The following is a 25,805-nucleotide window of genomic DNA, read 5'->3' as shown; positions in this document are numbered from 1 at the left end:
CCTATAAAGAAACGTAATGTCAGCACTTGCTGCAGCATTATGGGACAGTGCTGGAGACCGACGAGCCTCGCCGGGGCATGATTGACGGGCAAAAAGCAGCCAGGAACACCAATCAGCAGCTTCCAAGGAATGAAACCACCCTGCAATATCATCGGCGGGTTCGAACGGTGAGAATCACGTCGGCAGAGACTGATGGTTCTTCAATCCCTGTAGTACATAGGTAGTTGAGAAATGCCTGCGACTCTGCGGAGCCCCAGGGCCGTTCTTCGTGCAGCTGGGCATCGCTTCGCTGACGGAGAATTGTGGAAGAATGTTGCTTCGAGATGGAGACGTCGATAGCGAACCCTGCAAGGGCCACGGTTGAACGCATTTAGGCGAGGCTCTGGGAGAGACACAGTGTGGACATCGCCCTGGCAAGGCAGACCATGTGAAAGTCCGTGAGTCTGCCGACGCTTTTGACCAGCGTATTGTATACCATCTCCTGCATTATTGGCAAGTGTGAGTCCCTGAGACCCCAAGACAAGGGACTCGGTCCACGGGAGGGGCTGGCCTGTACTGGGTACACAGCAGCCAGGATTGGCATCGGAAAACGTGAGGACCAGCTCGAAGGCTCAGGTTCGACAAACTGTACACCGTAGGAGAGTTTAGTTTCTGGGATTGGGTGCGGGCACTTGGTGAGGGAAAGGTCCAAACTGTGCGTCCCGCTTGCAAGGTTGCGCGTCTCGCATGTGTGTGGAATGAGCGCATTCGTGGCTGGAGCCCGTGGGTTATTGACTCCGTGCTGAGCACAACGCAGTGAACATTGCTGCGGAATCAAGACAATGTCTTGGACAGAGCGAGTTCGCTAGCTGCAAGCGCTATTACAGACGCGTCGAAAGGGGGTTTTTTACAAAGGTCGGTGCACTTCGTCTGAGTCCTGGCTTCCGTAAAATGGACTTTGCACCCTGCAGTCCGCGAGCGTGTGCTGTGTAACTTCGAGCCCGGACGAGGGGCCCGGAGATACTTAGGCTAAGAAAGCATCACCGGCGTCAGGGTTCAAGGGCCCAAAACTCTGCTGCGCGCGGTGCCCGACCCTGCCAACCCTGGACCGAGCGCGGAGCGCAAGGTTTAGGTGGCATGTGCGGCGCGCAGGCTGCCTGCCTTGAAGCCTAAAGGGCCCTCAGCACCGGCACCGAAGCATCCTCCTTGGCGGCTGGCGGGGTGCTGGAAGCCCAACGGGAAGGAGATCCCTGATCAATGGATCTCAGAGGAAAGCAGGAGCGCTGTTGGGAGTTGGAAGCGAGCCGCGCTGCCAGTGGTTATCATACTGATATATTATCCGAGTTGATGCAGGGTTCAAGCTCAACGAAGTGAGGCGTTCTGCACGCATATCTACGGAGTGGGAGGTGATTGTTACCGACACAATACAGGTGCTATGGGAATTCCAAGCAGCCATGTGATAATGGCTACCGAAGCCTGCCACCTACCTGTGGGCGGTCTGCTACTGATCCTTCACTTGCGTCATCAACAGGTGAATTGTAAGTGACCATTGTGTAAATAATCCCGGAGATGTAGCACAAGCGAGCAAGATAACCGAGAAAGGTCATATCGGAGTCAATTGCACAAGAGCAAGAATCGTCGACGATGCGTAACGAGACACTATCAGCACAGGCAACCTTCGGTCAACCGCAAGTGCACATGGGTTTCCACACCACAGGACATGACACTGTGAAGCGAAATCCAAAGAGAGAACCTCCCCTCGAGTTCTATCGGGCGACGGTCTGCCCTGCGCTGGACGCTGGCCTTTCAGGACGCAGTTTCCTCACCGCGACCATGTACAGTACGCTGTTGCTCGACGTGACTTGAGGGATACAGTGCTCATCCTTTCACGCCTGACTACCAAGTACTGTTCTACATGCCAAAGAGACATGGAGCGGCCTTGTTGCAAGAGATAAGCGAATCTCGACTCGCTTACTGAGGACGCCTGTTGTGAAGGGGGATGATTCTCGGGCGCTGCGTGGCTATCAGGATTTGGCTTCAAATGAACTGAGGCCCGACTGTCTTTGGACACGGTCCTCAACTCGAGATCCGGCGAGGCAAGTATCACACTTTGCCCAACTAGGCGCGACAATCTCCGGAGCAACTGCCAGGAAGCATCTGTTGAGACTCGACGGGTCGCAGCGCAAACCATCGTAGTTCTCGTTGCTTTCTTTGTGATCGACACTGTCTTCACGACGAGGTAGATAACTCGAAACACGAAATTGTCTTTTATCACCACCATCTCCGGCATCAATCGCGTAGCACAGATGTCCGAGGCAGTGGGTCAGGAGGTAAATCTCTACGCGGACTCGTACCTTGGGGGAAGATTCGTTCAGCCTCGAGGAGGGTTTGATGAATAATATGATTCAAAGGCACCGAGTAATCGTCCTCTGCGGCACCCTGAGAGAGTGAAAGTGTCCACACTGTCAAGCTGCCTGACATATACGCGGATCAGTATCATTTCCGACGTGTCCACTACTTCACCAGCCACTTGAGAGCCGCGGTGTGGCTCTGGGGATGGCCGGCACAGGTGCACAGACTTTGTTGACAGGGATCATGTAAGAGGCGCGTGTAGATACCCGCCGTAAAGGTTACCGGGCTGGGTGACAGCAGCTTTGACGATCACCGTTGAAGCCTTGAAGTTGATGGTGGGACTGTCACGGTATAGACCTCGACGAACAACGAACGTCTATTGGTCTCGCGTTTGTGCAAGATGCAGGGAGAACGCAGTCGAAGCCGCTAATTGGTCAGCGCCGCACTAACTCGTTTATCGCTACTGCGTCAGCCATTAGCGCTTCTGAGGGCAGGGGCTATCACCGCCTAGCCCGCGGCCTTCCCCTAAACGGCATAGCGGACAGCAGATCTATGCACAAATTTGTCCGATCCAGTATTTTCTCAAACAAAGGTGACGCGGACGGGTCGCTTCACACACCTTCCGCCGTGCCTTCGTGCCGGTACTCGTAAAAGCTCTTCGCGGCTCTTCTTTCATGTCTAGCGTGCGACCGCCGTCGCCGTCAAGCGAGAGAAGCTTCGACCCATCTTCTGACCGAGTCTCTTCCCTCTGGTGCCTCTCCTCCCGCGTCGAGAATGGAGACGTGTTGCGCAAACTTCTCTGTCGCTTAGCATTACCCACACGCGAGAGCAACAGGCTCGCGCAGTCCAACGCAATGCTCCAAGGCATTCACTTATGTGGTCCTCAGGATTTGTAGTCCTGGCCGAGTATGCGTGGTAGCTCCTCGTGACTGACCATTGTCTGAAATGCTGAGTTTGACTGGGACCTATGTCGATCAAAAACAAGTTCTCAGTGAGGGCGCCGACACCGGTCCAAGCGACTACCCAGCTCACAGTACCTTGTACAGTCACATCGTCCCGAGTTTCTTCTCGTGGGGTCGCGCTTTGGAGGGCGTCCCTAGCTGGGAGCCTGGAAAGTCAGTCTCCTCCTTGGTAAAGTCAGGCTATTCCGGTTTGGTGTAATCTGTAACGGCTGCTCAGCAGACGCCTCCTCGAAGCCGATTCCTGAATACACCTCTCCTACAACTTGACCTCTTCCTGACCATGTGTCGCCTTGTGGCCAAAGTATCAGCACCTGATCACGACCATTCTGCCCTTCTTTCACCTCCAGCTGCGCGTGCCAATATCCCAATGGCGGCGAAGGGGGAGCTTTGAGCAAGAGACGGACAAATGACAAGAGGCGGGTGAGGCGGGCAAGACGGGCTAGCCTATCTCGGCACCGGAGCACGACGCCGATGCGCCAGCACGGCACTACGAGAACGCTCGTTCACCTGGCCCTAGTCCCCGAATACCCAGCACTATGTAAAGTCCCGGCTGGTGGCTTCCGCCTTTGCGGCCAGCTTGATCCAGTCAGAGTCCGTCTGCGTCCCGTCCAAGGACCCACCTGTTCCTGACGCGAACAGCCCCATCAAATCTCCTTCGCCTGCTCCTTCGCACCTCCACCATAACGCAACTATCCCCACGGCCCCTGCTTTGTGCTTCGCGACGATGGGGGCACTGCTCAGGCCGTCGGTCTCAGTCGCGTCTGCACCAGAGCCAACACTGACAAGCTATTACCACTGTGGCCTAGGGTGTTGCTTTCCACCCCGGTATCCCGTCATCAAGCCTCGCCGGCAGTTTGGACCACTGAGCCCCTGCTAGTCGGGCTTCACTGCCTGCATCCATGAAGAACGCCTTCATGCCGCGAACGACGAGGATCGCTCTGCTGTGCAAAGTATGCGGGCTCCACCTCTCTACGGAGCACCTTGTTATGACATGCCAATGGTATGGTCGGGCTCAGATAATATCTTTTCCCCCAGTTGTTCTTATCCAGGTTCACCTCCTCCCAAACATTGCATATCATCAACTTGTACTTCTGTCATTCCGGATTGGTTTTCAGCCATCGGCACGCCTTGAAGCTCTTCAGACCACCTTTGCTTCTGCAACCCTCTGCTGCATTTGCCCTTCACGTGTTGTATCTATCGGAAAACTGCCCGAATTAGCAGTCGATTCCCTGCCACTACAGCAAACGGAGCAGCCTGATATATCCTTGGTAGAAGGTCACCTACAGGCGTCTGGCGCCAACTTTACTCTTGGCAAGATTGGGGACTTCGAAGGGAGCCATACTTGAACCTGCCTCCCTTCAGATGTTGTCGGTTGGTAAGATTGAGCCAACGAGTTCCCTCACGTGACGGCTATATAATTAACCTGAGGTACAGCGTGAAACGGCTTTCGAACAGCCTGAAGTTTGCCCTACCATCACGCTCGCCTCTCCTCTCGTTCAAGGAACCCACCAGAGTCTTCGTTGTTTTCAAATCTTACGACACCTCCCGTCAGCCTCCGGAAGGTCACTGCCCGACTTCGCTTTGATGACACAATCAGACTCAGGTTACTTGCTTCAATCTAGCTGTTAAGGACGGAGCAAGGCACAGCTCAAATGGGTCGCTTCCCATGGAGTCAGGGACACTCGAAGCAATCCGGTGACAAGGCGCACACGGCTGCCCATGAATCGTCCTCCAAGGAACATGGCGAGGTGTCAAGGCAATCACTGACCGACTCGATGAAAGAGAGTTCAAGCTTGGACTCGGGCAGCAGCGACATCTTTCCCAATCCACGAGCAAGATCACGGACCGACACTGTGACTTCGTCCTTCTCCATCTCTGCTCGTTCTTTATCGGACATTTCAAACGACTTGGCGTCTCGACCTTCCTCCCGGCAGAGCTTCGCGGACGGCGGAATGCCGCTGCAAGAGCGCCACGAAAACACCGCCAAGGCCCTGTTAGCGAAAGGGACCCGCATATTGAAGCGACAGGGCAGCAAGCTCAATCTTCTTTCATCTCAGCTAGAAGACCGGTCGCATGACCTTGCCGAGTTGAGGGCTGGCGAGCTGTCTCCGATTCGGGGCCTCCAACGCCAGCCCACTCTGAGCTCAAGGCGTAAGCATTCCATTCTTCTATCGTTCTGCTTGTGCTGACAGTCTCCAGGGCCCGGTCTCAAGCGAAGCATATCGGGGCCTTTTGCTTTTCAACATGTCACCCATGGTGAACAAGCTCGCTTCCAAAGCCTGGACTCGGTTAGCAAAACAGATTTGACGTCCGAGTTCAACGCCCTTCAGACCGGTCAAGAACCTAAGAGCGAAATCCGCGGGATCCCGGTCACGGACTTACCTGTCAAGAAGGACGATGCAAATATCGAAATTGGACTCGAGGAGCCAACATCGCCGACCACCGACGCCATCCCATTATTGCCAACAACACCGACGCGGCCAAGGCCACCACCAAAGGACGGCTTGATGTCACCATACAGTCCTTCTGATTTCCGGTTGTCTCGGTCAATGGAGAACTTCTCCCGTCCCACGAGACTGTCTGTGACTGCCCTCGACATTTCTCCAACCACGGCGACGAGCCAGCGATTATCAGCCATGAGTCCCGTTAGTCAAGCCAATGCTCTAGCAAAGCCACTACCACACCTGCCAGGTGATCATGTCGTGCACGCTGTATCGACCAGGGATGACATTGCACTTCCTCTGCGCACTGCGCCGTTGCCTTCGCCTCCGAAGGCCATGATGGAGGTAGTTGAAGAAGAGACGCCGGAAGAAAGAGACCCGTTGCGAGCAGGTCATTCATGTCATCAACCAACGGCGTTGCATGTGCTGCCCGAGGTGACACCGAGGCAGCTCAAGCGAAGAAGCCAGTCTTCTGGAGAAATCCGGTTCGACGTCATCTCTTACGATAGTCCACCTAAGGTCTGTACTCTGGGTGCATCCACAATCGGAAACACGGGACAAGAAGCACGCCGGAAGTGCAAGAACCGCATCTCCATTGGGGTGAAGCCAATCGATATCGAGGGCTGGGAGGACGCTATTGATTATTCTTGGGAGCACGCCGCAGAGCTTGAAGCGGAAGAGGACATGGGCATGTCGCCTACCGATCTTCGGCAGCCAAATAGCTTCCGCATCCCTCAGGAGAACTATCTGGTCGTGGAACAGGGCGTTATTGACGAAGTGTCTTCATCGGCTTCGACTCCCTTGATGATGCAGGCGGCCAACAAGCCTCTGCGGGATGAGCCTGCGCCGTCGTCTGACCAAGCAGAAGACCAATCATCTCCCCTTCTCGGACTTGGAATCGACTCCCCTCAGCCACCTCCGAGTGCTCCCTTTACTGAACTTGTGGCCAGTGTGCCTCACGAAGCAGAGAACACTTTCTCTTCGAACGAAATCTATCGCTCTCGGGATCTGCGGAGTCCAGCGTCTGTTATGAGCAAATCAAGCTCACAAGAAAGCTTTATCGCCTCGATCTTTGGCACTCACAGGTCGTCGAACTCAAGCACAAGCTTATCTGACTTCGCCCACTTGGCTGGTGGTAGCTTTGCAGGGTCTACGGAGCACCTCAAGCTGGACCTCCAGGACTTCTCTATCATGCCGGCATCGGAAAAGCACATCCGGGAGGGCAGCCAAGACACAATCCGCGAAGATAGTCAACACAGCAAGTCGATAGAGGGTCTGGCGGACTTCGGTGGCATTGCACCTGTGTCCGGCTTTTCCACGTCTTCAACTGGCCAATGTGCTTTGGGAGCGTCAAGGTCACAGACTCCCAGTATTCCTGAAAGAAAGTCCTCGGTTCCAGACGCGGTGGACCTTTCGAAACCGCAGATTGGCCGCAAACGCGCGACGACAGGCACTTCCCGTCCTCGGCGCAACACTCGGGTTTCTTACTCGCTGTTCCCTACGACCCCGACAAATTAACGACCAGGCCACCCAAGCCGTTGGCATTACTGTACTTTTCTCGAGATTTTCGGCCACCAACGGCCTCTTCGTTCGAGCTGTTCCTCTTCGAAACCTTCTATCACGACTAATGATTTGGGTGGTCTTTGCAAACCACCATGAACGACTATGAATCACTTATGAGACCTTTCTTCGATCGGCAAGAACGAATTTACTTGGAAAATTGGTTGTTCGATTCCCCAACCAGGTAGCGAAAACTGGGCATGTAAATGAGTCGCTGACCCGCGGTGGGACAGCGGCTTTGTATAGCGTTAATGATAGAAGGCAGTGTTTACAGGCTCACCAAAAGGCACCGGGGTATTTTGCGTCGGATGTGACAAAAGCTCACCCAAAAGTTTCTGGACATAAAGGATTCTCGGTTGAGACGGACGTCCGTCGCACGTTGCTGTTTGAACAACCATTGCACAGCACATGTTTGACAGGTACAATTCCAAGTAGAACAGAATGCGACAGAGCTGAAGCTCGACAGGCGGTGTGATCAGAGTGACAATGCTTGAGCAGCACGCACGAAGGAGCCATACATACGGAGTTTGCATGCAGGCATGCATGCATGCCTGAGGCACTCTGTACGGATCCTGACGGGTCCTGCCCTCGGAGAATTCCCCTGTCAATCACTCCGTCCTGTTCGGATATGCATGCTGCACATGCACATGAGCCTTTGTATGCGCAGGCTACTCGTACATTCCTTGCAAGTCTTGGACGGAAGTGCAACATGTTAGCTAGCCAACCAACCACACAGCATGCACTGTAGGTGGACAATACCCAGCACGCTCAGAAATGAAATCTTCGCATGGTGTATGTGCACTATGTTCTGTACTGTTAGTACTTGGGGTAAGCCTGATATGATATGCACCGATGGATTAGTCCCGTGGATGATGTACATTATTAAATAGAGATGTCAACACCAGGCACCGCCACCAGCACACACACACACACACATACACGCCTACAGCATAAGGGTCGTCACGAAAAGTAGCTATGTCTAGCAGGGACTAGGGAAGTCAAGAATACGAAGTCCACTCTCTATGTCTGTACGGAGCACAGTACTGGAGATAGATACTCGTCCTCCAGTATTCACGGTCCTCACGGCTCGCTTCCTTTCGCTTCTCTGGCACAGTGCACTGACAAGTACATACTCGAATATGCATGCTCGCACCAGGGGAGGCGGGTGGTGGAGTCTGACGTCTACTGTATGTTCCAAGTAACATATGCCGGTAGCAAGCGACTTCGGCAATGCCTGCAGGTATTAGGAGTCCTAAGTCCTGTCCTGTGCACCGGGTGCTCGAACCTAAGTACAGTAGCTTACAGTATGTACATACTGTACTCCGTACATGCCGCGTAGTGCCCAGGGGTCCAGGGTCCAGGGTGCAGCGTGCAGGGTGCAAGGTGCAGGGTGCTGAGTGCAAGGTGCAGGGTGCTGGGCGTGTTGTCGTGTTTTTCCCTTCTCGTGGCGATAATCGCACCCCTTCCGTCCACGGGCTGCGTCTGGGCATGGCGTCCGGTGAGCGTGGGGGAAAAGCGGCAGGCTGGGCTCAACTCAACGGCTCGTTAAGCAAACACCACCCGGGGGCTGTGTACTGTACAGCATCGTTTCCGCTGATGCCTCTGGGCAGCTCTAGTACATTATTTTCAGGGAGCAGTCTGCCGAGTCAACTTCGGGCAGCTTGGCGGCTGGGGTGACGCAATAAGTGCCATGTACGGAGTAATGTAGGTACTGTACTCCGTACTGATCGTCTTGGTCAGGGGGTGGTTGATGGCTACGTGATATGTTTGCGGTGTCGACTCTTGCGAATTTGTATGTGGTGGCTCCAAGTTCCTCCCTTTCTGGAGACTACTCTAGCAAGTACTACAGTATGTCCGCACGGAGTTCGTGCTAGGTACTTACTATCTACGTAGATGGTTAACAAGTACAGTAAGTAGCAGTATACCGAAGCGGCAGCTTCCCTCGGCTTCGGAATACACAGTACTGCACAGAGTACTGGTCCTTTCACACCCGATGCATCGCGCTCGCTCGAACCACTCACTTCTCTCGCGTGTGGATGAAGGTGCATGAGATGGAGGGTTCCGGGAGGCTACGTAACACACGTGGGAACGGGAAGGCACAGAGGTGGAAGAGAACGGCACCACACGTCTGCATGAAACTGATATACCCCAGTAGTATAATACAGAGACGGGCGCGGTGGTCTACCTGCAGGTCGCTCGCTACAGTATCAGCTTATCAACCGCGGCGCCAAGCGGGATGCCCGAGCCCTGCGAATCTCCTGAAAGCCCATTGAACGCGTCAAAATAGCCGACCGCCTCCTGGAACGGGAAAGTCTAACCCACCTCCGAGAGCTTGAACTTGATCAAAGCATTTGTTTATACTTCAAGACACGGACTGCTCAGAGCCCCTCGTGAACACAGGACATATCCCTTCGTGCCCTGGAGTCTTCTAGCTTGGTTCGCTAAAATTGCATGTGGCTGCGTGGCGCTCAATACTATGTACACTTAGTCACGGCGTGCCAGTCCTTGAATCGTATCCCCCGAATCGAGCACGTTCATTGTTTGTTGCACTGTTGACGTTTTGGTTGGAACGCGCCGTGTACAGCGCAACGCGGCACAACAGGGACGGGGTGACCTGGATTCAATGTTGTACGGGGGTCTAGACCACCTTGTGCAGCGTCGTGAATTGTACGCACACTGCCCAACACTCAAATCAATGTCGTCCCTATCATTTGTCACCAGCACAAGCCTGATCCAGTATAGCACTACTGAATCAGTATAGTACTCTATACAGTGCACAAATGTATCATCTCACTCATTTGTTCAGCGGACATTTCTACTCCAGCGAGCGTACCGGATATCGAGGTACGTATATAGGTATACGGCTTAGACTGTACAGGATCTTGTGCCCTTTAACGGGCTGTGCTGAAAGAAGGATGCGCTTCTACTCAAGTTTGCGTACTGTATAGAGCATCAAGAGCATGCATGCATGGTAGTGCAGCTTTAATACGACATGTTAAGTTCTTGGAATGTACATAATATTGTGGTTAGACAGTAAGAACTTATGTATATGTACTTAGTACAGTAGACTGTGCTATCATGTCCAGTCCTAAAAGGTGTCTCCAGGTTCATCTGGGTCTCTTGAGAAATGGTCGCATCACATCGCATCGCGCCTACCATGCTTAGCACCGTCGCCTGGACCGCGTTGCATATAAGTAGTTACGCTCACCCTTACAGTCCGTGGGTTTATAGCTGGTGTTAAACTGAGATTAAGCTAGTATCACTTTACTTAGTAAAGTAATTGAGTAGACTACTAGTACTTATCCTACTCGTATATATACACGTAGTACGAATTCTACCTAATTAGGAAGTTTACTTCTCAATTAAAGTAAAGTATATATCTAGAAGGTTAATACTAGTACTTCTTAATATGCCAGGTATAATTACAAGGCTCACTTAATGTTTCGACCGTACGAGGCAAGAGCGACCTTACAGCGGCCGTGCCTGCCGTTACCGGTCGTTCCTGCTTTAGAAAGCATCTAACGTCGTTGGACGTCTCCCAGCCCTTACAGGATATTTGTTATATCTACGAGTAGTACATTATGTATACACTGTATATAATGTAGTACATTCTTCGACGGAGGCGGTGGTAATGTAGGATTGTTGCCACCGATGTTGTTCCTGCTCAGTGCAGTCTACAGTACTTACTACTTACATAATAGTAGTAGAGTGCGTACAGTATCTCTTGGACGAGATCTTGCAGCCCTTCGTAATGGTCCTCAAGTCTTTAAGCGAGAGCATAAAATCCAAGCCTAAGCTTGCTACAGTGCCGGCAGTGCTTGTGACGGGCGTTAGAGGGTTAGTCACTCACTATGTATAGCTCCTCGTGCTGTGGCTATGAGAATGTGAAGCTGAAGACTTAGCTCTTTGTGAATCGAATTTTCCGCAGGGATAGGAACTTCGACACAGTATTACTTCGGGAGCTGTTGCTCCTGAAGAGGACAGATGCTACATAGGTACAACGTCGTTCTATGTAACCCGCTGTTCGTGGCGAGACAGGCTTGTGTTGATCCTGACGGAAGCCAAATACCGTAATGTCCATACATAGTATGTACCGTAAACGCCGGGCTCCAGACGAGGCTGAACGGTTTTCCGTCGTTCGCGGCCCTGAATCTTGATCAGAAACAGTTTTAATTTGAGGCGGGTGGTGTCGAGGCCGTAAATCTCCTTGACCTGCTTGTTGGAGACGAAGGCTATAGTAGCCAACAGCTGGATTGCTATGTAAGTAGTCTGTACAGTACGATGTCGAGTTGGTATAACGGTAGTGGTTTTCAAGGCTGTTGATGTAATGCAATTAATTATTCGGCGGAACCCTAGAATTAGAAGCGTCACTCGAGGCGGTCAGCGAGAAATGAGTGGCGTTGAAGGGGAAACAGACAGTGGAATCTGCGCAATACGACGTATGTACCTCTCACCTCTTCAAGTTCAAGTTGTTCTCCACGTCGGGAAAGTGCAGAAGGCTTCCTGACCAAGACCATACGAACAACCCATCTAGATTCTGTAAGGTTAGCCGTACTCGTTGGTGCACGGGGACAACCAGGGGACGCCTCGATGGCAAATCATCGAAGGGTCCGGGTGACGGTGAGGGGAGATGGTCGCCGTATCTCATGCCAGCATTTTCGCCCTGGTGGAATATCTTTCGACCCTTATTTTACTACAGATAGGAGGAACTGAGCAGATGCTCCTTTGCCTTGCCTGGGAGAAGCCCGACGGGGACTTCCAGAAAGTCCAGTCATTTCGGACAATAAAGTGACAAACCATGGAGAACGGGTCCGGGATCAGGACATGTATGGCGCGAGTAAATAGTGCTTTCTTACGAGGGTACCGTCATCAAGGAGAACATTTTCCAACATTGAATCCCTCTGCTACAGAGTACAAGAAGTTGGAGGTCTAGAAAATGACCTCGCCAGCCAGCGTCACTAGACCCATGACTGTCACCAGTAACATCCCTGACAAGCCTACGGAAGAAGCAGCTGAACCATTCTCCTCGCCAGAAGAGCCATCTCCGCCGTTGCCACTACCACCTCCGTTGCCGTCAGGATTGTACCCGGTGACATTGACGATCTGGCCATCATCAAACAGAGTCTGGTTGCCGCTCAAGCTGCTCGGGTGACCTGTACTCCCCGGAACACACAGTGAGAACTTCTCCTGCCCATTCAATGCGAAGGCTTGTTCGGCAACTGTCCGCCAGAGCGAGGTGATGTCGAGCAAATGAGAAGGCTGATACCAAAGTCTGCAATCTGCTGCCTCGTAGACGAATTGGAGAGGAGTCTGACTGTCATCGTACTGCGCAATTGCGTTGAAGATGTTGACCTGAACGTGCCCATTGTTCTCGTCGTTGCGAAGCTTCAGAACCTGTGCATTGTCCCACAGATCTTTCAATGCTGTCTTGTTCGCCTGCTCAATCATGTCCGCGGGAGCTCCCTCATAGAACAACTCGACGAATTGTATGGCATCGGCAAAGGGCTCGACTCTACTGCCCTTGACACCACCCATGGCCTGTCCTGGTCCGTTCTGGGGTCGACCACCAGCCACGATGGATTCCACCTTTCCCTGGTACTTGAGCATATGCAACAAGATTGTACATGCCGAACCACAAAACCCGTCGCCGAAGACGATGATATTTTGCGATTCGAAGGGCTGCGGGGGGATCGCGGAATTGTTGGCGTAGCCTGAGACGACAATGGAGCCACTCTGCTCGTCATTGGTAGCATCCGAGATGTTTACCTGGAGCTGGTGGCTGAAGTCGTCGCCGTGCACCTGTACGGGACCAAAGAGTTGATCCCAACTTTCAAAAGCGTGGCCACTGTCATTGCTAACCGAACTGGCGTCGAATAGTGAGTATGCCCCACCATACCGGGCGAAAGTGACATTGTCAGGTTGCTCTCGTTCGGCTTGCTGGGCCTGGGGAGTGAAATAAGTCCCGAGGACGTCGATCTGGAGATTGCCCAGTCAGTGAGGTCTATTTCCCACGTTCTATCCCCTGACATACCTGGGCATTTGCACGAAACTGCGCACCCAAATAGGGCTCGATTGTCGGAAACAACTGCTTAAGGATGTCGTATGCAACCAAAATAGTGCCGCCACCATTTTGACTGACATCCACGATCAGATACGTCTTGTTCTTCTCGCGGCACTGGTCCAAGAATTTGGCGAGGCTTTGCTGTACGGAGAACTGGGCTGTCTCAGACATCCCCGTGACGGACAATACGGCCACACTGGGCTCATCTTCCAAGAAGTAGCCAGCAAGCGACGCGTCGCTGCTGATCGCTACCGGTGATGGGTACTGCGGTCGCAGACTGTTGGGGTCTTGAGCTCCAGTTGACGAAGGTTGTGGAGCGGGAGCGGAAGACGACGTTTCCTGCGCCATAGCCTTTGCCGTCACATTGCAGAAGGACTGGTAGAAGCTTTCGCCGTCGACAACCCCCGAGAAGTTGTAGATCGGAAGCGCTTCGAGTGGAGAAGAAACTTCGCTTCCGTTCTTGAATTCAACAGTGATCGAGGAGCCATAGAACCGTGGCAGTGCTGGTACGTAGAAGTATCCGAAACCGGAGCCATCGGGCGGTGCATTGATGGAGAAGAACAGTCGGTTGTACCTAGGGCAAGATTAACAGCGGCAAGGGAGGCGGCCGGGCAACCCACAGTGCATCCAAATCTTGGTGTGTCATGGTCTCGTTGAAAGCCTTTTGACTTAGCCAAGTCACCGCATCCGTTCCGTTGATTTTGACAATAGGAGACGGATTCCAGCCTTCCGCTGCGCTGTTTTGAAGATCATCTTCGTCTCCGTCAGTCACCTGCTCAAATAGAGTTCGTAGAAAGCCCTCACTATACAGATACACATCCGGAAGCTGCTTGCCATCCGCCGAGACAGAGACGAGGCTCCCAAGTGGGTTGAAGTATGCAAAGACGCTGTAGGCGTCCGGGGCAAATGTCAAATGACCGTCTCGAGCCGAAGTTATGATGTCCACCAGCTGCCATTCAAAGTCGATCTCGCTCGTGATACTTCCGTCTTGCACTTTATCGCCGAGCTTTTGCAGTTCGTTGGCCAAATCCACAGGAGGAAACGGCCAGTCCCGGGGTGGATCTTTTAACCAGGCGAGAGTACTCTGCCACTGCACCCAAGCCTTGAGCCCAGTTAGGAGAGAGATTGTATCCTCTTTGACCAAGGGAACGGATTGTTGACAAGCATATGCGAGATCTGGGGACACTCGGAACCCCGTCACTTTTCAACGTCAGTAAAAGCCGTGTTGTAGGAACTCGTCCGTAACAAGCATGCATACCTGTTCCACTGGAGGCAGCATATTGGCTCTGTAAGGCGGAGACTTGGGCACAGGGCTCGTCCGCCAACGTGGGAGTGGCTCCCGTAGTGTTTGACTGTGACCGCGCTGTGGCAGCAAATGCAAGTACCCAGAGAGCCTTGAAGGCTATCGACGACACCATCCTGCAATAAGTGTAAGGGGGGATGGTACCTCTACACAAGCCCGGAGCAGGAGAGTACAATCCTTATAGTCTCGCCCTCGGATCCGGGGATCCATCAAAGTATATCGACGAATGCTGCCTCGGAAGATTACACACGGGATGTTGCCCCTGAAGCATACCTGTATGGCACAAGAGCCTCAGCTCGGGACTCTTCAGATTCGCAAGCTGCATCCTTCGGTCCTTCATCTGTATCTGGCAAGCAGGAAGGCAACCCATATTGGGCGCCACTGGGCTGCCAGATTTGACCATGAGCTGACACGGAGCCATGCAGGTCCAAAGGTCATCTTGATCGGCTATAGCCTCACACACGCGGCTTTCAGACCCGCTGTGGCACCAGTCCAAAACAGAGGACTAAAAGCTGCTCCGGCCTCAGCCACCAACGGAACAGTCCGACAATTTCGTGGCCTCTCAACCAGCTTAACCGGCGATAGCGCCAAGCCACTGCGCCAGAGTCTGGAGATCATATGGTGGCACGAGCACTAGCGGTTGCAATGCCAATTCGCCAGAGGACATTTGGGAATACCGAAATGAGCTAGTACCTGGTATAGCAAGTTGTTAAGCCGAATGTGAGTATTGAGCAAGGAAAATCTGTATGTCATGCCACGGACATAAGCAGTGTAGCATGTGGCGTGTGTAGAAGGCGATTGGTCTCTCGTAAATGCCACCACTTGAGGCTGAGTGAATGCTCTGATGCTTCGATCAGCAATTGGCCCCCTGGCATCGTGGGCAGGTCCTGCCGTCTGCACATCTGATGGCGAATACATATCCTCTGTACATACATCGGAAACAATAGGGCCGCCCTACAACGCATCCGGGACAGAACGTAAAGGGCCGTTGCAGATCCTCAGTCGTGTTGATGTTGATCTGATTTCCCGCGCTGTCGCTGGCGAATGCGTAGTGTGGATCGGTTATGCTGAATCATCCGCCACATTTCGGGCTTACCTGTGGAGCTTCCAGAGCGCACAAAGCCCCAGCTACGAGCTACTCGTACGAGTACCCAGTAGCTGACGGATTTGGTTATTGTGAAAGCCAAAGTCGGGTTAGCCTCGCACTGGCCAACAAGCCCCGAAATTCTGACGAGCATTTCGTGTCCACTGTCGTATAACCCGGAACGTGTCCTTTAAACGATGGGGAGAGCGGTTCGATTCTGCATAGCCAATAAGCGTTGGGCATCTGTATGAGCCTCCGCAGAATATCCTCAAAAGGATTCGTTCCTGATGACGGCCAATGGCCCCTTGCAATACGTGGGAGAAGGGCGGGAATTCTTTGGGGGCCGAGACAGGGACCGTTCCAGCGGAGAAACCAGGACCAGTATTGGCAGCCTTGACTTGGATCAAAATGCAGACACCTATCGCTTCAGCCCAGATGACTTCTCCTCCTGTCGCAGGATCCAGTATGCATGGCTATAATAAGCACAAGGGTCGGCCGCGCCCAGAGAGTCCTACCGGCGCATCTCCTTCACAAGTCGCAGTTAAAACTGTCCCGAGTTTTCCTACGCTTTCTCTGTAATTTCCTTCGCCAACCGGTTTTCCTAGTTAGGTCGCAAAATGGCGTATAACCAAGGTCCAGGCGGCTACTACCCTCAGCAGCAATATGGGAACGGTAAGCGAGTCGGACCTCTTCAGCATCATACCACTAAGACTAAGTGTGATAGTCCCTTACCAGGACCAGAGCCAGTATCCGGTTCAACAGCCGTCGCAACAATACCAACAGCAGCAACCACAATACCCACACCAGCGCCATGCTTCTCAGGGAGGACCGCCGGTGTCTCTTGATTCAAGCTGGCATCAGAGCGTGGATGGCATCTCCTACTCAATAACAAACCGCGACACAAACTCGATGTTGAATGTCCGGATTCCACAAGGTGTCGTGATCAAATCCAAACCTGGGGCCATGATTCAAATGTCCCCGAGCATCGTCCTCCAGGGGAAGATCAAGTTCAGCATGAAGAAGATGTTCACTGGTAGCGAGATGGCTGAATCGTTGTATACTGGACCAGGGGAAGTGTCGCTGGCTCCGACACTGTTTGGTGACATCACCGCCATCCCCATCAATGGTGACGAGGGATGGAATTTGGGCAAAGACGCTTTCCTAGCGTGCACCGGTGAAGTCATCAGAGAAAACAAGACTCAAGGGCTTGGGAAGGCTCTGTTCAGTGGGGAGGACTTGTTCGTGTACCGCCTCAGTGGAAGAGGCACGATTTGGGTGTACTCGTTCGGCGCCATAGTGACACGAGATGTAAGTGCTGTCCAACCTCGGATACCCCGCGACATTTTGCGCTTCTTGAAGCGCCCCGGCCGCCCTGGATGTGCTCGGGAACCGCGCTGACAAGACTCACAGCTCCAAGCGAATGAACAACACATCGTCGACAATGGGCACCTTGTTGCCTGGAACTGTCGATACACAATCGAAAAGGCCGGCAATTCAAAGATGCATAGCATAAAGACCGGGGAGGGACTCGTGTGCAGATTCACAGGCCCAGGGAGGATTTATATTCAGACCAGGAACCAGGACGAATTCGCAGAGTGGGTGGCCGCACAAGCTCCAAGCGGATGAGCCTGTGCCGAGCTACGTGCGACGAAAATCGAAAGGTACATAGTTCGTAGGAAGGATAGGAAAGTCTGAGCAGTCTGTTCGCGTGAATGGGGATCATGGTTTCTAGGATTGGTCGGTTGATACCTGAGTTGGTCATGGGCGAGCGTTTCCGTGTTTCTGCGTAGGAAGGTGCTTGCTGGGGAGACACTCTGCTTACGCCTATGATGCAAATGATCAGGCAACAGAAATGTGACGAGAGCATTTGAGATGCGAAGTGTATTGCACGCGCTCGTCTGGCATGGCAGCGTGAGAAGAGCTCACACGTGACCTGGGTTTTCCCGTCCGGAGAAATTCTTTTCCGTACTCCGCGCTTGTCTGCTGTCATCTCCGACTGGACTTGCGTGATACAATTCACCTCCGCTTCACTTCCGCTTCAACTCGACATTGTGCGACTGCTTTACAGTTAATTCCCCTCTTACCCCCGGTACGTGCTACGACATTCATACGCGGTATATTGCCACCATTTATTCGAGTCCTACAAGACATGAGGACGTTAGAAAGGCCGACCTGATTGCGCCTTGCCTCATTCCCAGCCACCATGTCATTACCCGTACCAGCGTCCTCGAGTAGGTCACAGTCTCGCGCTCGGCGGTATGTTCTCCTTGGTGATCACAAGAGAACGGCAGTATGCTTATAGATTCTAGGCGGCCAGGGACACCGACTCTCAGCAAACGTGACCTTATCGGTACCGCAGGTCAAGCGTCATGGATCTCCAGCGTTATCAACCTCCTCAATACCATCGTGGGCGCCGGCGTCCTCGCCATGCCTCTTGCCATGTCACATATGGGCATCTTGCTGGGAACAATAGTCATACTGTGGGCAGGAGCTACTGCCGGCTTCGGGCTCTACCTACAGACACGATGCGCCCGATATCTTGAACGGGGATCTTCAAGCTTCTTCGCCTTGTCGCAAATTACATACCCCAATGCGGCGGTCATCTTCGATGCTGCGATTGCTGTCAAATGCTTTGGGGTGGGAGTCAGCTATCTGATCATTATCGGTGATCTGATGCCGGGCGTGGTTCGGGGATTCGCTCGTGAAGAGGACCTGGGCGCCTTTATGTTCGATCGCCACTTCTGGGTCACCGCTTTCATGTTGGTGGTGATCCCGTTCTCGTTTCTACGACGGCTCGACTCCCTGAAGTACACGTCGGTCATCGCACTGATATCAATCGGCTATCTGGTTATCTTGGTTGTCTACCATTTTGCGGCACACGACACTTTGCCTGATGGACACTATAAGACACCACTGCGGATCTTCAAGTGGGCCGGCGCTGTACCGGCTCTCTCTTCCTTCCCAGTCATCGTCTTTGCCTACACCTGCCACCAAAATATGTTTAGCATCCTCAACGAAATCAAAGACAACTCCCATTTCCGCACAACAGCCGTGTTGACGGCTTCGAACGGCACGGCGGCTTCGATCTACATTCTGGTTGCCATCACAGGATATTTGTCCTTCGGCAACGAAATTGGAGGCAATATCGTGGCTCAGTATGCCCCATCGGTGTCCACCACGATCGGACAAGCCATGATCGTGGTCCTGGTCATGTTCTCCTATCCGCTGCAGGTCCACCCGTGCCGCGCCAGTGTCGACGCGGTCCTCAAATGGAGACCTTCGGCCAAGTTGAGGGCCAGGCTGACCCCATCGGCCACGCCGAGCTCAGTCGATTCGAGCCCTCCGCGCAACATCCCCTTACTACACCCTGCCCGGCAACAGCGAAACACGGAGATGGGCGAGGCAAGGTTCGCAGCCATAACCACCGCGATCATCATCCTCAGCTATATCGTGGCCATGACCGTGTCCAGCCTTGAAGCCGTGCTGGCCTACGTGGGCTCCACCGGCAGTACGTCCATATCCTTTATTCTGCCTGGCCTGTTTTACTACAAGATCTCCTCGCCCGACTCTCCGCTGCATCAGAAGCTCATCAAGGAAGAAGACGACTATGATTGGCACGGCAACGACGACGCAGGAAGCACCAAGTCCGACGACGACCGAGCCGCTGACGATCAACAAGACGGCGAAGGGCAGGGCCTGCTTTCGAACTCGGGCATCCTGAGCATAACCGCGGTGAGCCTGTTGAAGCGGACGAAGAACTTCCGCCGGAGACTACTCCGGCGACTGAGTCTCGCGCTGGCGATATATGGCATCATCGTCATGATTGTATGTTTGATCACGAACACTTTCTTCATTGTCGCACATTGAGCGAGTATCTAACATGGGGTAATATCGGGAGCGAGAAAATCTGCGAGTTTTATCTGAATGGCGCCATGGGACTGGAATGAGATTGGGATCACGATTGGAATATTACTCAATGATACTAGGTACAGTATCCTGTGTTCTTTTCTATATATTTGGGGCCCAAAAAAAAGCCACCTGCCGTCGTGCCCGGCACATTGAGCAGAACTCAAGTTGGTTAAATCTTTACTGTAGCTTCATCTCGTCGCCTATATATATATTGCAAACCCTTATCCTGTTACGCGTACCCCTACAGTACCTACTGTACCTACGTGGCTCGATCACTCCGGATCGAGGCTTGTTTATGGGCACAGTCAAAATTATCAGCTCATTAAAACGTCCTATTTAGACAATTTCCGACCGACCGACCGACCAGCCTCTCACGTCGTCGCGTTTACACAGGTTCCGGGAAAAAGGTCCTATCATGTATCAAGAGCAGGTTGAGCGGATTGACCGCACCTGTCCACCCCTTGACTCTGGAAAGGATCGTTTGCATGCTAGAGTCGTGGTCTGAGAAATACTTTACCCTGATATTGCCTCCTGCTCGCAGCCATAACCACTACGAAGAATGGACCCGGAACACCAGGCTCTTGCGCCTTAATATCATGTCCTTTCGCAGCCTCCTTCAGATACCAGCGGTTGAGAGTAATTATATAAGCTCGTTTCGCCACGATTAAATGGAGGCCAGGATCCAAAAGCTATGCGTCCTGTTTCTTCATTGCGGTGCTTGCGTGTTTGTCCATCAGGGCCGAAAACTGGCATACACTGTTCAGCTCCTGCCTCTCGGCCCCAACTATCAATAAACCGTCATTGACCCCCTTCGAGCTACCCACCAGACTTAGTTGTTGTTCTGGCTGTTCAAGATCCTCAAAATTGCCAAGAACAGGTTGAGAACATCCAGATACAGGCTGATGCTCGCCGCAATCTCCTCTTCGACATGGTAATGTCTCATCACCAACTGGGTGTCCACAAGAATATAACCGCTGAAGATGAGCGCGGCAACAGCGCCATAGACGGTCTCCATGGTCGAGCTGTGGGGGAAGAAAGCAGCCATGAATCCAAAGATGATCAGGATCCACAGCGCGCCGAAGAGATAAGGCATCCAGCTGGTGAAGTCGTACTTGGTCTGGCAGGCGAACAGGGTCAGGAAGACGAAGATGCCAAGCGTGATCACCAGAGCTTCAATGACAATGCGAGACTCGTAGAAGGATGTGATGACGCTGATACTGTATGCCTCCAGTGCTGTGAAACCGGCCAGGAAGAGCATGTTTGTCGGGTAGGACTTGCGTTTCCAGAATGTGAGGAGCATGAAGCCGATGGCGCCGAACAACGACACCCACATCATCCAGCTATTGGATTGAATCCAGGTCCTGTAACTGAGAGAGAAGAAGGAGAGCGAAGATAACCCGGCGGTCAGAAGGATCTGGACGGTGAGGATGGTGTAGACTTTGCGGATGAATTGCATGCGGATGTCGAGGGTCGCTTCCGAGACGGAGCCGCCGAACTGCGAAGCGTTAGCACTGCAATACCTGTCGCGACAAGGATATAGACGTACCTTGAAGTCGTCGGGGACGTTGTCGTCCTCAGCCCTGGGCGTGCCGTAGCCGACATCGCTGGGTCCGGCGGCCTGATAGCCGGGAGGGGCTTGGGTGTAGTGCTGTTCATCGAACGAGTCGCGCTGCGGAGCAGGCTGATACTTGGTATTGGATGCCATCTTGGTGAGAGGCGCTGCCGATAACGCGCAGTGGGGGACTGAGGAGGGTTGTTGTGGAATGGAAAAGAGCGTAGGAAAGGAGGGTAGAAATAGTGGCGTGGTTGGTGCTGGAAGTTCAATTGCGGATGGTGACGGTGACGCCTGCGCAGCGCCTGGGGAGGGCGGCGAAGGTTCTAGTCACACCGGCCAATCATGCGCCCCTCGAGCAAGCGTGGCCCTGCCAATCACGTGGACTGTCGGAATTTCCATCATGGGCCATGGCCGCGACACTTCGACACGGCTCTTGCACGCCGCCAAAGGCAGCATGACTCGTACTTAGTATGGTCTTTCTCGCGACAACTCCGACTCGTCAACAGGTGCACTACTACACGTGGTCCGAAACGTGATGCTGGGACGGTGGGCCAGTTTCACCACGAGAGACTCGATGTATAGATCAGGCAACACCAGATGTCCTCGGAAGATGTACCAGGACATCGAAGGAATGGTGGCCAGCGGGCTGATGACCCCTGGAGACTCACCCGTTTCACTAAGGTTTAGCTAGTTGACCGCCAGTCTAGAAATGCATCGCACGCACTCATTTGGGAGCAGAACACCATGTCTTCAGGCAGGTGGGACCGCCAGCTCGAGATGGCGAGGTATCAGGTTCGGCGCCATCCTGAACTGGTAGTGTCTGCGACAAGCTCGATCGCGCTGTGTAATACACAGTAATGGGTTCCGTGCATATCTCATCGCAGACTGAGGCGACTGCTCTACGCCATTCCATACTGGACCGTACCATGATCCTGCAAGGTGGAGCGAGCATACCCGACGGTGTCGTCGAGGTTTGACCGGCGTCCGACACAGTACTCGTACCTCGTACTAGGCAAGATGCAGTAATGAGGTAAACAGTACTCCGTATTGTTTAACAAATAGTCCTACCTGGTATTGCGTATGCAGAGGAACATGACGCTCTGTGGCGGTGGTGGGTACCGTGCCATTCGTGGCAGAAGAAGACCTATTTCCCGAGTCGTCATGTCGTATGTGGTGGTGCACGTCCCAGCCTCGGCTGGTACAATTCCATTTCGACCTGCGTCCGCACGCGTCGAAAACGAAGTCTACAGGAAAGAATGTCGAAACAGCAAAAACAAAAACTAAATCATGCGCCGACCGCGACTCGAACGCGGGCCTCGAGCATGGGAAGCTCGAATTCTACCCTTAAACTATCGGCGCCTGACCCCTCGAGTTGGGGATGACATCAGGAAGAACTTCTGACACATCTACTAAGTAACGCTTGTATTCTGATACCCCTCACAGCTCTGTTTGGAGAGTACGTCCGTTCGCCTAAAAGCATGGCCTACGCCGAAGACGCGATGCTGACAGTGTCTCCTAAGGTACCCTGTACTGAGTTCCAAAAAGATCGTCAAGGTTTTTATGATAGCCGCAGCATGAGAGGAGCAAAGAAGTCCGCGCAACCGTTCAGCCCGAACTGCAGATGGCGCGAGATCTTCTGAGCCCTCTGATCTATCTCTGATTCTGCACAGGAGTTTTTCTATTGTGCAGCTGTTCATGCGAGACTTTCAGAAACGACTTTTGTCCCAAGACTTGATCCTGTAGCACAGCAACGGCGGTGCGACGGTGCGGCTTAGCACGCTGGTGCTGAGCCCTTACTCGATCGTCTTCTCCGTCAGGAAGATGCCGTATTTCTCCTTAAGCTCGTTCAGCAACGGCTCCGCCAGATCCCACTTCAGTGGCGCCAATACGCCTCGCTCCTTGATTCTGCCATCCAACACCATCAGACAGGCCAGACCGCAAGGCACACCGACCAGCTTGGCCATGGAGCTGTAGCCATTCGGATCACCGTAGTCCACCAGTGTACTCGTCCTCGTCTCCTTGCTGCCATCCTTGTTCTCAATCTCGAACTTGTGCTGCAGCATGACCATATCTCTTTCGCCTTTTTCATACTGCATCTTCTCCTCCAATGTGGCACAGAGGGTGTCCAGAGGGTTGCCTCGCGGTGTGATGGGGGTATCGGAGAACAAGCCAAGCCACCGGATTCCTGAAAGGATGCGGTCTTTCTCGGGTGTGTCCTTGAAGCTGGTCTTGGAGCTGATAGCCCAAGCGAGGTCGAATTCCTTGCTGCTCGTGGCGCCAATGATCTTTTGTGTGGCTTCAGCCCAGGTCAGAGGCTTCTTGTCTGGGGAAGGTTTGAGGTAGGACTGCTCTTCTTCGGACAGGAAGCCAATGTCGACTAGCACCTTCACGAACTCGGGAAATCCTTGATATCGCAGAGTGCCACGAATCACAGTCTCGGCTTCTGGGATGTTGTACTTTTCTCGGTAAGGGGTAGAATCTCGGTTCGGGTATGCGACAAAGGCGAAACCAGGGTAGATGAAGTACGGTTTCGCGCTGGCCATCAGCTCCGGGCCCGGGATTTCCTTCACAGAGCCATCCTGGTAGAACTTCGCGCTGTTGCGGAGGGCCAAGAGTACACCTCTACTTGACCAGGAGAATTTATAGCCCAATGGGTTGTCACTGGCCTCCGGTGCTGGTAAGCCGCCGCAGTACGAGAGGAAGGACTTAATCTTGCCGCCAGCCTTGTGGACTTCTTCGATGGTCTTGACGGCGTATAGGTGGTCCTGCTGTTGTTAGCTGACTCTTGCAATTATACGTAGTGATAAGACTTACAATGCCAGGATCCAGGCCAATCTCGTTCATGACTGTGATGCCAGCCTCCTTGACTTGATCTTCCAGCTCCAGCATTGCCGGCGAGACATAGCTGGTGGTGACAACATTCTTCTTCTTCCTGATGGCAGACTTGATGACAGTAGCATGGTAAGTGTAGGGGATCAGACTAATTGCCAGATCCACCTTTTCCATCTCTGCATCGAGGGCCTTCTCATCATTGACATCGAGGGATATGGGTCGCGTGTTCTTGATGCCCTCAGACAAGTTCTTTGCAGATTCAAGTGTCCGGCAAGCTGGGTCCCGTCAGCAAAGTATCCTGGGTGTACCGTTGAGTCCACTGACCGACCGTGACCTCGACGCCCGCGTTTGCAAGGATCTCGACCGTGGGTTTCGTGACAAAGCCGGCACCAAGAAGAAGGGCTTTCTGGGATGTGTAGCCCAGCTTGGACTGGATGGTCGTGATAAAAGAGGTCATATTCGTAGTTTCGAAGCCGATTCTTGTATTTGACCAGTTGATAGTAACAGCAAAGACGGATGTGAGTCGAACTATCTGTGCAATATTTCTCCAACTGAATGCGCGACAGAAAATTGCACCAGGCACAAAGCCGATGACGGAGTTGGGCGTGCGGCGCCCCCATCGCTGCCCCTCCACGTCTGCGTTATCGTCACGTGGAGATAGAGGTAGCGCAGGCACATTGGTCCTTCGCCAGCCGTGCCAGCATATGTATTATACAGTACCTCTGTTCGTGTTCGCTAGCTGGGCTTGCTGGCTTGAAGCTCCAGCCATCGCTTGACCTCGTATTGCAACTAGGGCGCGGAAATGATCACAAGGTCTTGAGCTATAAATCTCCCCGTCCGAGACTGGAGTCCTCGTTGGTCGTCACTCTTTCCTTTGTGTTTCGTCGCATCAACCATCTCCCCGAGGATTCGAATTTAATCTCTCGAGGATGGGTGCTTCCATCCTAGTGAGGCTCCAAGCCTACACAGAACCTCTCTTTCTCCTGAGTATTTCAATCTTTTACTTGCCGATAACACTCCTTTCCCATCCCTTCCTGCTCCTTGTGTCACCATCATCCTTCCGGTCGAAATGGTTCGAGAACTTCTGGCGGGTCGTAGGACCCAAAATGGCGGCAAACGAAGTCCAGGTCAAGCATATCGGAGAGCTCCTTTCTCGGGCACATGGGAAGGTCCTTGAACTGGGCCCAGGAGCGGGTGATCAGATGTTTCATTACAAGGCTGGACAGCTTGAGGTGTTATACGCCGCAGAACCAAATGCATTCTTGCACGGAAAATTGGGTGAAGCTGCGGAGAAGTATGGTCTCGGAAGCAAGATGGTGACTTTGGAAGCAGGTGCTCAGCCGGGGAGTTTGTTACCAGCACTGAAGGAAGCCGGCCTAATCTCTGGCACCACCTCAAGTTTGCCAGACGAAGGTGTCTTTGATACGGTCGTGGCAGTAAAGTCTCTGTGCTCGGCACCGCAAAAGCAACTTGCGGCGACCGTCGCTGTGATTCAAGCTCTGCTGAAACCTGGTGGCGAGTTCCTGTTCTTTGAGCACGTTGACAACAGCACGGACATAATTACCATATCCTACGCCTGGCTGGTAGACTGGATCTGGCCTGTATTCATGGGCGGCTGTCGGCTGAATGGAAAGCTCGATAAGGTCGTTCTGGGGATGGGAGGCTGGGATGAAAGGAGAATAACAACCGTGGGGGACTTCAAAGGGCATGAAGTACGTCTGTTCCTTGTCGTGGTATATGATTAGGCTATGATACTGATGCGAGCGA

At 53.1% G+C, this 25,805-nt stretch overlaps 7 protein-coding genes and 1 non-coding gene across 8 annotated transcripts; 4 read left to right on the top strand and 4 right to left on the bottom strand.

The window, feature by feature from the left end:
* Positions 1-4,945: 4,945 nt before the first annotated feature.
* G647_05205 (uncharacterized protein) lies at positions 4,946-7,252 on the top strand (the record flags this gene model as incomplete). The annotated part of the gene is made up of 2 exons (XM_008729536.1): positions 4,946-5,444; positions 5,493-7,252. The coding sequence occupies 2 exons, from the start codon at positions 4,946-4,948 to the stop codon at positions 7,250-7,252; spliced, it is 2,259 nt and encodes a 752-aa protein (XP_008727758.1).
* A 4,971-nt stretch (positions 7,253-12,223) lies between these two features.
* Positions 12,224-14,773, bottom strand: G647_05204 (uncharacterized protein; the record flags this gene model as incomplete). Its single annotated transcript, XM_008729535.1, has 4 exons — positions 12,224-13,270; positions 13,326-13,929; positions 13,976-14,555; positions 14,614-14,773. 4 exons carry the CDS (start codon positions 14,771-14,773, stop codon positions 12,224-12,226), a joined length of 2,391 nt encoding a protein of 796 aa, XP_008727757.1.
* Positions 14,774-16,359: 1,586 nt separating this feature from the next.
* G647_05203 (uncharacterized protein) lies at positions 16,360-17,368 on the top strand (the record flags this gene model as incomplete). The annotated part of the gene is made up of 3 exons (XM_008729534.1): positions 16,360-16,414; positions 16,467-17,050; positions 17,153-17,368. 3 exons carry the CDS (start codon positions 16,360-16,362, stop codon positions 17,366-17,368), a joined length of 855 nt encoding a protein of 284 aa, XP_008727756.1.
* Positions 17,369-17,945: 577 nt separating this feature from the next.
* Positions 17,946-19,609, top strand: G647_05202 (uncharacterized protein; the record flags this gene model as incomplete). Its single annotated transcript, XM_008729533.1, has 2 exons — positions 17,946-17,998; positions 18,052-19,609. 2 exons carry the CDS (start codon positions 17,946-17,948, stop codon positions 19,607-19,609), a joined length of 1,611 nt encoding a protein of 536 aa, XP_008727755.1.
* Positions 19,610-20,480: 871 nt separating this feature from the next.
* G647_05201 (uncharacterized protein) lies at positions 20,481-21,356 on the bottom strand (the record flags this gene model as incomplete). The annotated part of the gene is made up of 2 exons (XM_008729532.1): positions 20,481-21,146; positions 21,198-21,356. The coding sequence occupies 2 exons, from the start codon at positions 21,354-21,356 to the stop codon at positions 20,481-20,483; spliced, it is 825 nt and encodes a 274-aa protein (XP_008727754.1).
* A 1,138-nt stretch (positions 21,357-22,494) lies between these two features.
* G647_05200 lies at positions 22,495-22,565 on the bottom strand. Its single transcript has one exon. It is a non-coding gene; the product is annotated as a tRNA-Gly (tRNA).
* A 434-nt stretch (positions 22,566-22,999) lies between these two features.
* On the bottom strand, positions 23,000-24,495 carry G647_05199 (saccharopine dehydrogenase [NADP+, L-glutamate-forming]; the record flags this gene model as incomplete). The annotated part of the gene is made up of 3 exons (XM_008729531.1): positions 23,000-23,971; positions 24,021-24,313; positions 24,363-24,495. The coding sequence occupies 3 exons, from the start codon at positions 24,493-24,495 to the stop codon at positions 23,000-23,002; spliced, it is 1,398 nt and encodes a 465-aa protein (XP_008727753.1).
* Positions 24,496-24,967: 472 nt separating this feature from the next.
* G647_05198 (uncharacterized protein) lies at positions 24,968-25,783 on the top strand (the record flags this gene model as incomplete). Its single annotated transcript, XM_008729530.1, has 1 exon — positions 24,968-25,783. The coding sequence occupies one exon, from the start codon at positions 24,968-24,970 to the stop codon at positions 25,781-25,783; it is 816 nt and encodes a 271-aa protein (XP_008727752.1).
* Positions 25,784-25,805: the final 22 nt, after the last annotated feature.

This window comes from Cladophialophora carrionii (genome assembly GCF_000365165.1).
Source record: "Cladophialophora carrionii CBS 160.54 unplaced genomic scaffold supercont1.4, whole genome shotgun sequence".
Lineage (NCBI taxonomy): Eukaryota > Fungi > Ascomycota > Eurotiomycetes > Chaetothyriales > Herpotrichiellaceae > Cladophialophora > Cladophialophora carrionii.
This window is presented reverse-complemented; position numbering and strand designations above follow the sequence as displayed.